The 15,198-nt window shown below is 33.3% G+C and overlaps 1 protein-coding gene across 1 annotated transcript in view; it reads left to right on the top strand.

Moving 5' to 3' along the window:
- Nucleotides 1–8,718, top strand: part of LOC111635245 (myotubularin-related protein 13-like) — a 9,739-nt gene extending 1,021 nt beyond the window's left edge. Inside the window, exons 2-3 of the mRNA XM_023380154.1 lie at nucleotides 1,430–1,561; nucleotides 8,502–8,718. Coding sequence (XP_023235922.1) covers nucleotides 1,430–1,561; nucleotides 8,502–8,594 — 225 coding nt within the window. The 3' untranslated portion in view covers nucleotides 8,595–8,718. The remainder of the gene's footprint in view (nucleotides 1–1,429; nucleotides 1,562–8,501) is intronic.
- Nucleotides 8,719–15,198: the final 6,480 nt, after the last annotated feature.

The raw sequence follows: 15,198 nt of genomic DNA on the forward strand, positions 1-15,198 counted from the left end.
GCGGCCGCGATTTCTGATATTATTTTTCTGCGAAAACTTCGTTGACCTTTGGAGACATCCTTAATATAAATAATTTTTATGGCCGTTAAATAAGAAATGTTTCTTTCACAAGAAATGTATAAAATTACAGTACTGGACAGACGATAGGTCGCCTAACTCGCCGTAGCGTGACGCTAGACGGCGAAAAATATATATTTAATTATAATAAAGTTACAATAAATTAAGTTAATATATAATTATATATACAGTACCTAATTTATATATAATTAATATATAATTATATGTACAGTACCTAATTTATATATAATTATATGAACAGACGATACTAAACTCAATTTATCCGCCTAAACGTCCGTAGCATGGCGCTACGGACGGCGGGAAAGTAGTTCGGCTGCCAGATGACGTTTTATGTATTATAGGAGTTATTTTTACCGTTGTTTACGGATACTGCCACAATTTTTATAGGAATCATAACTATAGGAAACGGTTTTATAGGGGGATCTACTGTATAGATATATATTTATGTTTTTGACATATAAAAATATATTCTCTGTACTTTGTACAAAGAAATTATTTTGAGTAAGGTGTTAAGTTACATGTTGTTTTGTATTTAAGAAGCCATTTATTATAATTTAATGAGATAGCCTGGGGTGCCCTCTAGTGGACATTCTAGCAGTGGCAGTGTCATTCCATGATATAAATAATAAAATTCATATAAATTACATTATTATTTTTATTTGTAATAAGAATTTATTTACTGTTAATAAATAAATTATACTATTAATTTAAATAATAGCTGAAAATCATCGCTAGGGGACATTCTGTGACAGATATAAAAACAGTGGGAACAATGGCTTATATAAGTAGATTTTTCGTGTTCACAGTTGCATTTTTGTTACTGATTTGGAGATAGCTCAATGATAATGATCTTTTAGAAAATTAAAAAAAAACTTATTTTGAAAATCAATAAACTTTAAGAAAATTTATATTAAATATCTTCAAGTAAATATTAAACTATATAATAGAATTTCTCAACTATCATATTATTTATCATTATGTTCTTCCAAGGAATGCAGCAGTCATTGTTTTAATGGAGATATGTTTTAAGGTATAATTGAAGATAGACTTAATCTGATGGTTATTCTCTAGTACAAGAGACATAATATACAATAAAATTACCATTTATTTATTGTAAATTATTTTGTTCACAGTTCTATTTATAGAACTTCATAAAAAAAAAGCTTTAAATTTTTATTGTATTGATATAAATATTATTGTTTGATCAGTCTCTCAAGAAGTTGTTTTAAAAATTAATTTCTTGTAATTTAGAATTATCTAAAATTATATGGGAGGTATTCAAGATAAATCAATAAAATATAATAAAAATTTAAATAGAAATTTTAAGATTTGGTTTTATATATTTACATAGTTGCGGTATTACGATGCCATGGAAGACTCTCATTGTAAGGGTTATATTGATTTGGCAGAAGTCATATCTGTAAGTCCAACAATGTCTGTGCAAGGAGCTCCAAAAAAAACTGAAGAGAAATCATTTTTTGATGTAAGTAAAACTGAGTTAAAATTTAATGTAGCCATTTATATATATATATATATAAACTGCTACATATATAAATATATATATTAAAAAAACAAAGTATGTTCTGGGAATGAATAAAATAAAATCAAAATGTGTTAGGATATAAAAAAAAATAAAAACTTTACTCCAGTGATATAACTCTAAATAAATGTGGTTGTGGAGAATAGCAGTCATTAGAACTCATACAAGATGAATTAGAAACATTTGCAATTTCTGAAAAAAACAGTTTTTCCAATGATTCTTCCAATTGAAGAAAGAATTAGAAAGTAATGTATTGAAGGTCAGGCATTATTTTGAAAAATATTAAATTTTTTGTCCAATATATTGATCTTTTTGAACATATAAAATAGTAATGAATGAAAATGAATCTTTTTTATAGAAATATTTCTTTTAGTTACAAAACTATAATCTGCACAGTGAAAGAGTAGTCAGCCTGAGCTGGAAGGGTCTATATCAGACTTGTGGGAGTTGATACGTGGATCTTATCACTTTCAGCTGTTTTGGTTTTATATTTTTAAAATGTCTATCTGTGGATGAGCTTTGGCATTCCCTCTTCATAGAATATTGCTGACAGTGACTTGAGATGGGTCTTATCGTTGTTTTGAAGATTGTCATTAGTCTCGAACCTCTGCCCTCCTAGCCACTTTTTCAGTTCAGGGAAGAAGTGGAAGTCTTCACACATTAAAGGTATTTGAAGACTTCCACTCAGCTTGGAACTTTTTAAAACACCCAATGTATAGCCCCGATTTAGCGCTGAGCAACTTCCACCTCTTTCCTGAACTGAAAACATAGATAAGACAAATGTCTCAATCTTTACAGTGATTTATGTTTGTGCCTAACTTTTGGTAATAAATTCATTTTGTTATTTACACTTGTCTTTGTTTTATGGACCATCAGAGGTTGAAAAAACTGCCATCATGGTTAATTTTAAATATTCCTTATAAACAGTGTTAGTTAAAAATGTCATACTGCAAACAATTTATATGTTCATATATTAGCATTAAAAAGTTAAATATGTAAAAAAGCCAATTTAATAGAATCAATACCTGTAAAGACAAAGCAGTTTTAAAAGTTTTTCTTATTTAATCCATATTATAAAGAGAGTTATTTTTTGTAATAAATTTTCTGTAAGTCTGAAAAAACAACTTTACAAAAGAGAATGTAAAATTTAATTACTAATTAATGAATATAATATCAAAATTCCAACAGATAGCAAAATGGTTACCAGTAGTTCATTTATAATGTTTAGTGTATTTGATTTATTTTGCAGAATATTTTATTTATTGAATTTATTTAGCACTGTGAAAATAAGAGAATTGTCATCAGCTTATTCATATAATACAAGATACAAAATGATGCAAATAGCCTATTATAGGCCTTTTACAGAATAAGTCTATTTTATAAAATCTTATATAGCAACAGCAAACTTTTATTAAACTAACATTTTGGCCATATTCAATAACATTCATCAGGTTCACTATTTAGAATTCAAACCAAAAGTTCTTGATCTCTGATTAGTGAATCTGATGGTCATTGAATATACAGTAACTGAAAATGTTAATTCAATAAAAGTTTGTGCTGCTCTACATAGTTATGAATCTATTGAAGTAGTTATTTTGTGTATTAATTCTGTTAGTTCTTTGTTTAGATGCTGATAAAATATTAGCTTTAAAAATATATTTTATATGATATTCAAGATGATATGATATATTTATAAAAAATATAGTTTTCATTTACATCAATCATTTTTCATTAAGTAGGGGAGAGAAGAGAAAGAGTATGCACGTTATGTTATATTTTACATTTCTCAGATGTTTATTGTTTTATAGGAATACATTTTTGTCTAAATACATCTTTCTGCTCAGCTATGTTAGAAAGAAAAGACAAGTAAAGTTTTGACAAGAATTTTACAAAAAGGAGAAAATCCTAATGTGTACTCTTACCCTGCACTGGAGGTTAAGAGTATACAACTTATTGTTTAAGAGTACTCACTAATAGCAATCACAAATGAAACCTCCTGTGCCTTCATAGTCTGAATACCTCTCATGCCACCACTGTGCGCATTGTCCACATTGCGTCAAGTCATCATCGAAAGATTCTTTGCAGCCAGGACAGAAAATGCCTTCATCATTAGCCCTATCAACTGACAAAGTGGAAGCTTGCTGGTCATTTTTCACAAATCCAAGTCTTTTTTGTGCCAATTCTATTTTTACCTTTTTTATTTTTTGGTTTTCTCCTTTCCTTCTGCTCTAAGATGTTCCTGAAAGGATCTTTGACTTCAGTACTGTCCATCACTGCTATGAATAGTACTCTTACCCTCCAAAACAAAATTCCATAAGCTTGCTGATAGAGTGCAACTCCAGACAGACACTGACATGAAAGCTACCCCATACTTTAGCTTCGATCCCTATTTTTATCCTTTCAAAACTTTACTTTTACAACCCAGGCAACAAAACTAAAAAAAGCTTGTAGCCTGAGTTTGCAAAATTACTTCCAGAAACACAAAAAACATTTACTAAGCTATCAATGCTCTGGCGGCTCACAGACCAAGAAAAGTTGGCTCCAACCTACTTTGCCATCAACAGTAAAATGTGTGCATGGGAAACTCTGCAGTCAGTATTTCCAAATTTGAGAAACACACAATGTGTACTCTTAACTGCTTCTCCCCTAGATGGCAATTTCATATGAATGTATTATTTTTTAATACAGTAGAGCATCGTTTATCCGAATCAATTGGGGACTGGGGTGGTTCGGATAACTTATTTTTCGGATAACGAATCATGTACGAAAAAATATATTAATTTATCCCATGTTGAAATTTCTCTCCGTTGCATGTCGCTTTGCGTTGAATTTTCGTCGATGTTAAGCCTAACGAAGACTATTGTATCGTTAAAAATTATTTTTTATTTTGTACAAACAAAATAAATATATTGAAAAATATAAAAACAATAAAAAATTATACTTCAGAAGTTAATTTAGTATCAAAAACGTAAAATATTTGAGTAGCCCGAGAAATAGCCGAAGATTGCAGCACCACAGCACTGGCGAAAATTTAAATTTGCCGACTGGAATGCTTTCGGATAACCAGCTTTCGGATAAAGGACGCTCTACTGTATATAGGTTAAAAATGGACAGGGTCCATACAGACCTGGAAAGTCAGGGAATAAGATTTTTAGCAGAAAAAGTCAGGAAAAGTCATGGAATAGCATTGAAAGTCAGGGAATCTGCAAATACTAGTGTTGCAATGAATAGTATATTTGGCCTTAGGCCAAATACAGAATATTCGGCCAGGAGCGTGGTCGAATAGCCGAATATTCAGCCAAACTATTCGGCTTGATTAACGCATATACGAAAATTGGTGTGCAAAGCGCATTATGGCAAGGACACTGCTCTCTATTGGCCTGCTGTCACTACGCTTCGTCAATCACGTTAATTCTTGACAGTTGTAGCGGACAGACACGAGCATCATGGCACTATGTGATAAGTGATGATATCAAATGTAGATAACAATGAAATGACCTACACGTGTAAATAACGGAAAAAGAAGAGAGAAGGACAGTGAAGTGAAAATGTGAAAATAAATATGAAATTCTGTTGATAACATAATCAAACAAGTCGAGGCAGCTTATTGGCGTGAAATTCGCGGCCGTCAATGTAAAAACAATTGTTATCATAGACTTCGGAAAGCTAAATGCTTGTAATGAAAGAAACTTAGCGTGCACGGGTGAAAGCCTGGGGCCATTCGAGTTACCAAGCTGTCTCGAATCTGTGAAATCATAACTGTGACTTATACCGACATCCTATCTGTCTCTTTTCTCCGTTATCACCAGGCTATGAGTCACGTAATTGTAAAATTGGAAATCTACGACGGAAAAGTGACGAATCGAAAGTATCGTGAGCGCGTATTATGATGTATGCATAGGCATATGTGGACTAGAGTGATAGAGGAAAGAGAAAGGGAAGAGCAAAGACGAGCACTTAAAAAGAAGGATAGGCAGGGTCAGACCCTCACTGTCAGATGTGCGACGATTCTCGAACGAATAAGTGTGTACATCTGCTGATCTTTGTAATTATAAATTGTGAATACATGTGACTAATATTATTTTCTTTTTTATTTTGTGCATGTTATAAGTTATAAATAAATATAAACAAACAACACTAACCCAATAACATTAAATCTAAATACCAAAATGATTAATTTACTGTGTTTTTGTTATCTCTTACTCCTGTTTTTAGGTATTCGGTATTCGGCTGAATAGCGAAAAATAGCCACATAGGCTGAATACTGAATAATAACCGAATATTCGTTACATCACTAGCAAATACTGCAAAATCTGTCTGTCACTCTCACACCTTTTTGATCTGAATACGTCTTTAAATTCAGTTCAGTATAAGAGAGATCTACAAAAACTTGAGCAACCAAAAGAATGGCAAGATTTGTCTCGCTTCCATTTCATAAAGTATAAATGATGATCTAACGATTAAAATTATGTTGGATAGAAGATTTATGTTCATATTTAAAATGGTTGGTAGTGGGGGTGTGCAGCTGTCAGTGATGTTTGTGGCTGCATATGAACATTGAAATAGCACCACTGCATGGCATTAGGGCAGTGTATAACTTTGAATTACAAAGAGATAGGATGTTGAAATTGGTGTTAATTTGTACAGAATGACAGAATCTACAATATTACTTAGCAATAATAACCAATAAAATAGAATTTGTAAAGTTATAAGCTGATAAGTGTGAGAGTTGAAGAAATTTTTCATAATGTCAAAGAAATTTCAAAAGAAATACGAACAGAAATGTATATCATTGGAAAGAAAAATTTTGAAGTAATCAGAAAAGTCCAAAATGACTAATGCCAGATGATGCAGATTATATAGAGAGCGTAAGAAAACCGAGCGCGTCAACTCTGATGCGAATACTTCGAGTCCAGTCACTTGAACTGATAGACATTGACTTGGAATGCGATAACTATAAAGACTACAGTGGTACCTCAGGATACGAAATTAATCCGTTCCGAAACTGAGATCGTATCATGAAAATGTCGTAAGGTGAATCAACTTTTCCCATACGATTACATGTTAAACCAAATAATTCGTTCCAACGCGAAAAACATACTCAAATTAAAGCCAAGTAATACATTAAAAAAATAACTGTAGTAAGGAAAACAAATGAAAAATGCGAACTAATGTAACGTCGTATGGTGAGTTTTTGTTCGTATCGTGGAGCAAAAATATGTTCGAATTTCATGTCATATCCTGAAAATTTCGTATGCTGGGGCGTTCGTATCCTGAGGTACCACTGTATTTGTTTATGTCTTATCCTTTCTCTAATAACACAAATCAGATTCACGCTTTCAACGATTGCAATTGTGCCCCGTACACAAACCTCCCAATCAAAAAAGGTCAAAAAAACCTGCAAATATGTGGTTAATAACCCTTTGCAGTCAGTTGATGCCGTGGGGGAGGCAAAGAACTGTCTATTGGCTTAACAATATTGTATACTGGACATTTTGGATTGCATGGTGGACATCACGCAATTCATGTATTTTTATTCGTTATATTCGCTACTGACCACATACAACATGTGGAGATAATCCTGCTAATTTTGATGGGTTGATGATCTGTGATTTGTCCTCTCTCTAATTGAAAATTTTCGTCTTTGGATGCCCCATAGAATTTTGAAAGTTGGGTTTTCAAAAACACCATAGACAGCGACTTGCTTTTCCACCAAAATGCCACTGCTCTCATTATGAGTTTTTGGGAGGAATGGGAAGAAATGCCTTGAATGGGTCTGTGCTGGATCAAAAATAGCACACGATAAGCAATTTCTCCCTCTCACAGAGTGCGTGATTTATTCTGCTTAAATTAAATTAAATTTCCTGCCTCCTCGCTTTAATAAAATTCAATTTTACAACACAACACATGAGTCTTTTTCTTATTTAAATATTTACGAATTAATGTAAATAAAATCATGAAATTTTTTATGATATAGAAATGATGTACCTAATTATGTAATCGATTTTATGCAAAGTTTTTATTTTTTTGTAAGTGAATAAAGTGTTTTGAATAAAAAATTTATATAATTGTGTGCAAAAATGGGCTTAAATAGAATTGGCCGAATATTACATAATAGAAAGGGGAAATGCAGAGACCTTAATAGGTCAGGGAATAATATCATAATTGGTAATGGAATCACAGATGGAATTACTTGTATGGACCCTGAATAGAGTGAAATTTTAGGAAGTAAACTACATATATCTAAATCATATAAATTATCCATTTTATTCAATTGGGATTTTTTTTACAAACTATTGGGCTCTAGAAAGTAATATTATAATGAATTATCTTTACTTACCTTGGATAGAACGTATGTTGTTGCAGTTCTAAGTGTATAAGAACTTGATTAGCATTATATATTTAAGATATCATGTTCTTGCAATATTAAGAATTATATTCACTCTGAAATAGAATTTGTTTTAAATTATCTTTCAAGTATTGTAAGCATTTTATATTGAGAAAAAATGTTAGGTAGTTTTGGTTCTAAGCCTTCAATTATTATCATCTTGTTAGTGAATTCTTTCATATTAAATTTAAATTTGTTTTTGCAAGATTTTCATTTTTGTATTTTTTTAAAAATTTAATTTATGAAAAAGTCTTTTAAAAATGAATCCATTATTAAGCAAGCATATTAAAAGTATCATTTTTTTTCCCAAATTTTGTATCTTTAGTAACTAATTCATGTCAAACAATATTTTGCAATTACATCATAGAATTCTGATAAATTTAAAAATGTAAAATATTTAGTTATTGATAAACTTTTTAATCTTGGCAAATTTGAAATCATAGAATTAAATAACTAATAAAAATTAAATTTATTTTTATTTGTTATTTTTTATAGTTGCGCACAATTAGGAGAATATACAACTTCATGGCGGCAGACTCTCAAACTGCTCAAGAGTGGATCGAGAAAATTCAAGCTTGTCTTCAGTAATGATAATGTATATTCTTCAAGAACTGCCATATATTCTCCCTGGGGAGACTGTAAAATTGTGTATAGTCCTTTGTTATTGTCATCCGGCTTTTATGGAAATATTTCTGTATATATATACATATATATATATATATATATATATTATGTCTGCATGTTTAGAAAAAAATAAAGTTTGCAGATTTTATATTTAATTTTTCAGACTGTAGATTTCATACATATAAATTGTTCTAAAGTCATAATAATGCACATGTGCATATTTGCAATGTACCTTACAGTACATATACATTGCTCATAGTAATTATTAATAATAATAACAATAATTCTCCCATGGTCACCACCTGGTCGTGGTGAAAGAGCCTAGTAATTTTACTGAACCATAGAGCAATGCAAGCTGGAGCACAAGCTCCCAGTAGAGATACCCATGCCAGTAAGGTCTATGGGGAGAAATGAAGCTAAGACACCCACCCAACTAAGATTATCACACCCACATTCTGTGGAGGTATTTATCATGGTAGTAACCAGGTCTAAGTGTGATACCGGCTTGGATGTCGTCTGGGTTAACAAGGTCCACGTTTGTGGGTTAGGCAGAGGTTCACATTCGAAAAATAGGCCACGGCCTCCTTTGGTTACCAGTGGCAAAAGCAGCGCTGGCCCAAGCATGGCTACTGCAATGCCCTCAACAGATGTGAGGAATCAACCTAGCCTTGGTGTTTCTATGGCAATGCATTCACAGACCACAAAGGCTGGAAAACCATGCAAACGGAAATGGACAATGGAAATGAATGAGTTTATCATCCATACTTACTACACCATCACAAGACTCGAAACAAACATGACAGCATACAGATAACAACTACACCAAAGATTCACACGACAATATCCTCACCTCACTGTCACTGAACAAACGTTGCTGATCAAAAAAGAACAATTATCTCACAACCAACACTTGAACTTATCAAACAACAGGTTGCTGATCAAATACATCAAGAGACAGAAACATTTAAAATTAATGAATATCATGTAATCTGTCAGGATAATACAGCAACACACACTGATTATATCACACACACAACTACTACTACTAATGATACTACAGACACTTCCTCATCCACCACTGATAACATAGACATAGATTTAGTTAATATGCTCTCACTTATATTTCAGGAAACACTCACTAAATATACTGGTACAGATCCCACACACAGACCACAAATACCAAAAATCAACACGTCAAAGGTAGTAGGAAAAACAGTAAATTATGTAAACACTCACTCACTACCACACTACATCCATTTAATTTCTACACTCTCAGACACTCATACATTAGTTTATGCTGTGGTGGTCACAGTAGTGACACACCATGGACTGAAAATACAATCACAGACAGACACACACAAAATACAATTCTATCACAAGCCTGCCTGGCAGAGAAGAATAGAAACGAATAAATGACATTAGACAGCAATTAGGCAGGCTGACACAATACACTTAAAACCCAAATTAAAGAAACAACTCAAAAACATTTTCAAGAAAATCAAAACACACACAAAACATGAACATCACAACACACACATTACATCGATACACTAAAACAGAAACTCGCAGCCAAAGCACGTAGACTCAAACAATACAAGGCGTGTATTTTACGAAAACAACAAAATAAATTATTCACAAACAATGAAAAAGTTTTCTACAGACAAATCAGTACCAAAACAAACACTGATACACAGCACAGTGGCACACCAACAGAAGAAGAACTCACAACTTATTGGTCTTCTCTTTGGTCCAATGCTGTTACACACAATGCTGATGCAGGCTGGATCGAGGAGGAGAACAGAAACTTGCACAACATACCAACTATGCCCTGTGCTGAAATAAACGTACACGACATTCGCTACGCTGTTAACAGAACACACAACTGGAAGACACCTGGTGTAGACAACATTCACAATTTCTGGTACAAAAAGTTTACATCACTGCACCAGGAACTAGCTAAACATCTAACACACATCATCATCAATCCACAAGACATGCCAAAATTTCTTACTCAGGGCATCACCTACATGAAACCTAAAAACAACAAAACCACAGACCCCACACAATACAGACCAATTACATGTCTTCCAACACTCTACAAATTATTGACATCCTGTATCACAAACAAAATATACAAACATGTTGAAGAACACGACATTCTTACAGAACAACAAAAAGGTTGCCGTAGAAATCACAGAGGATGCAAAGAACAGTTACTCATAGATTCAGTCATTCTACGGCAAGCACACAAACAACACAGAAACATACACATGGCATATATAGACTACAGAAAAGCATTTGACAGTGTTCCACACAGTATGCTGGGGTGTCACTACTGTAACCACCCCACCATAAACTAATGTATGAATGTCTAAGAATATATGACATATTCTACACATGTACAAAATACATTCATTACTCATTGCATTCTTCCAAAACACTATGCAGCACTGGAGAACAACACTGCATCTCAGGGTTAGTAACACTTCCATACAAACAAATGAGATATTCATTAGACGAGGAGATTCCTTGAGTCCTCTCTGGTTCTGCCTAGCTCTGAACCCATTATCCAACATGTTAAACAACACACATTATGGCTACAATATCAGACATGAAAAAACAATACAGTTTACACTCACATCTCGTATACATGGACAACATAAAACTTTATAAATCCACACAAAAACAACTCCAACTCCTACAAATCACACATTTATATGCCAAGGACATAGAAATGGAGTTTGGCCTAGACAAATGCAAAGCAATTCACATAGAAAAAGGAGCCCAAAAAAAAAGGAGATTTTGCACTTGGGAATGGAGATGATGTAGAACTTGCCCTCTTCCATGGATTCAATAAGAATTTAGGAGTCCAGTAGGTTAAACACTATTCTCAGAACACAGTTAAATGCAAAACACACAGTTAAAGCAATAAACACATATGTCATCCCAGTACTCACTTATTCTTTTGGAGTTATACATTGGACTTGCACAAATCTCAAGCAACTCCAAAGGAAAACAACAACACTTACTAAGCTTGAACATCATCATCCTAAATCTGCCATAGAATGATTAACTCTTCCACATAAAGATGGCAGACATGGCCTGGTTGACATAGTGCAAACAAACTTCACTACAAACAAATATAGATACTGCAAGAGTTTTTCTACAAAAAAATCACAGTTACATAAAACAGTAACTCTAGCAGACTCAAATAACACACCATTAAACTTACACTCATATACGGATACAACATATAAAAAGCATAGACACCAATAAGCAATCATGGGCTTGAAAAGTACTCCATGGCAGACATCCCTATGACCTGGCCCAGGAATTTGTTGACTAAACTGCATTAAAAAGCTGGTTAGATTAGGGATGCCTCTTTGGGGAGACAGAAGGATTCATGATTACCATACAGGATCAGATCATAAATAATAAAAACTACAGAAAACACATAATTAAAGATACAACACTCACAGAAAATGTCAATCATACCAGAAACTTTACGACACATCTCTTCTGGTTGCAAGCTCTTGGCGCGCACAGATTATTTAAATAGACATAATCAAGTAGCAAATATAATATGCCAAGAGTTTGCAAAGAAACACAAATTATTAGACATCCGCAAACCATACTCCAAATACATTCAGATAGTATTGGAAAACAACATGCACAAAATGTACTATGACAGAGCCATAATCACAGATAAAACAATTTACCACAACAGACCAGACATTACACTCATTGACAAACACAATAAAATCATAAACATTATTGACATATCCATTCCAAACTCTCACAATGTACAAAACACATGCACTGAAAAAAATCAGCAAGCACACAGAACTCGCCCAGGAAATAAGGTATCTGTGGAAGATGGATAGGGTGCTTATTGTACCTGTCGTTCTCTCCTCTGTCATACAGGTGTCATATCACACACACTACACAAAAGTATGAGAACATTACAGTTGAATAGAAAGACATATCACCCTGAAGAAGGCCATTATTATATTGAATACATGTCATATTGTTAGGAAATTTCTGAATACAGACACACACTGACACACTTATTTAATTTTTGTCTTGTTTTGGTTACTTTGCCTTGACTCTGGTCAGCATAGTACACAGCAACTGATGTTAACAGATTATAACTCACAAAACCCAACATTATGATGATGATAGAACTATCAAATCAAGCAATAAGAGGCACTCCAAAAATTTTAAAGTTAAATAAATGCAGTGTGAAATAAAAAATTAATGCTTATCAATTCTTCTAAATAACAGATTTTTTAAAAGTATATTTTACATTGAGTTTTAAACTTATAAATCAAAACTCGAAACTTATTCCGAAAGGTGACTCTAAATTTACTGTATTGTTTTTTACTGTAATAATGCCAATTTTTAAATTAAGATTCAATTTGACATAAATTGCACCTTCAGATCGAATTTTGGTCACATTTTAAAATTTGTTATGACCTGAAATAATTAGCACTTAAACTATTTACCAACTTTTTAGTCTTGACATTTCATTTCCTCTCAATAAATTTAAAAAGTGATAATTTGAAATTTTTTCAAAATTAATTTGATAGAAAAGTATAAAAAACAGAACTGAAAACAACTACACTTATATATATTATGCACAGCACTGTAGCTAGAGCCTGGCAAAGGGGGCACGCACCAGAGGCAAAACCCCAGAGGGTGCAATCAGCAAAGCGATTCCTAGTAGTTCAATATATCTAGTAGATTTTTGAGGGCACAAAATCAGACACTTTCTTTGGGTGCAATAACCCTAGCTACGACATTATGTAAATTCTTTTTGTATTAATTAAAAAAAAAGGCCCCATCAGTGGCCAAGCTGTCTTTGTTCCCTGAACACTGGGAGTTCGGTCGTGGGTTCGCGCCTCGCTTGGACGGGCTAGCCACGTGGAGTTTTCCGGGTTTTCTCCATGTTTGTAACGCCTAAATAGGGGCCAGTTTCCCTTAAAAAGACCTCCCAGAAGGCATCCCCCTAGGCAGATCGTCAGGGCCGGATCATCGCATAGACAAGTGAGACAAATGTGTAGGCCCCGGTCAAACTTGTCTATTTTGAAAAGATTTGTAAATAAGATATTTACTTTTCTGTTGGACAACTGTATATATTAAACAAATATACTGTATATTGCTCTTTATATGGTTATTGTGAATTCTAAAATCTAAAGAAAATGTGTTTTTATGTTCTTATGTGGGAGGGGGCCCGGTAAGAAGAAAATGTCTAGGGCTCCAAAGTGGGTTAATCCGGCCCTGCAGATCGTCCACGTGTTTCGTTGCCATAACTTAACAAACAAAAGTGGTTATTCAAAATTTTGATCTAAATTTTATTTTCAAAATGGTTAATCCAATCCAGAGTTAAAAAAGAAAAACAGCTAATTATATGAAATTTCTATCATTCACATAAGCCAAAACTACAATAATGTCAAATCATTTTACATTGTTATCTATTAATTAAATTATAAATGCGATTTACAGTTGGTTTCTTTTTCCTTTTGTTTTTGATGACAAAAACTAGGACTTTTTTTTAACTCTTTTCACCCTGTGGGCACTAAGAGGGCCTCTTTTTGCAAGCCCATTATGGGTTCGGCCAGGCCCACAATGGGACTGCCGAGTGGTGAGGGACGGGACCCGACATATCCGAACGGACCATCCCCAGATTCAAACCTGGTTCCCCCGGAGCGGTAGGCTGCCACCTTGATCGCTCGACCATCCGGCCAAAAAACTAGGACTTAACTAGAAAAGAAAGAATTTAAAATTTGGATGTTTGAAACAAAATACATTTTTTTAAAACATTATTGAGAAAATAATAATCAAAATATAGGCATATGTAAAGTCAGTATGTTCGGAATACAAAATAGTTCTGACTTTCCTTAAATCTTTTAAAATAAAAAGAAAGAGAATTACAAACAATAATTATCAATTATTTTTCATAATTTTTTGTTTGACTTTTTTAAATAAATTCTGTTTGAGAGAGGGAATAGGAATATCATAGCAAGTTACATATTTGAATTGTTTGGTGTGCATTACACCGTAATGTTCCTGCGGATAATTTGCTTCTGATTTCGGTTTCGTTTAAATTTATCTGAGAAAACATTCACTCTACATTTGTACATTCAAGTGCGAAGATTTCTCAGAGGATAATTGCAATGAGTATGTAACTTCAATTTCTTTGGAATTAGAGGGTTTAAATACAGCTATTGTTATTGATAAAATTGGTTTATTTCTATAAAACAAAATTATAAAACTAGACATAATATTCTTTTGCGCAAATCATTAGATGGATAAACTCGTTTACAAATGTGTTATACAAGTGAAGTTAATGTGACTTTTTTATTAACTTTCTTCGCTCTGTGGATACTAACAAGCCCTTTTTATTAAGCCAATTGTGGGTTAGGCCAGAGCAGGTCCATAACTGGGCGACCGGGTGGTGACCAGACATATCCCGGACAAACAACCCCCGAAAAATTCCTGGGGTTTTTCGGCTCGCCCGGATTCGTTTCCGGGTCCCCCAGAGTGATAAACTGACACTAACCGCTCG

Source organism: Centruroides sculpturatus, unplaced genomic scaffold (assembly GCF_000671375.1).
Source record: "Centruroides sculpturatus isolate CEXI.00-Female unplaced genomic scaffold, Cexi_2.0 scaffold811, whole genome shotgun sequence".
In the NCBI taxonomy this organism is placed as follows: domain Eukaryota; kingdom Metazoa; phylum Arthropoda; class Arachnida; order Scorpiones; family Buthidae; genus Centruroides; species Centruroides sculpturatus.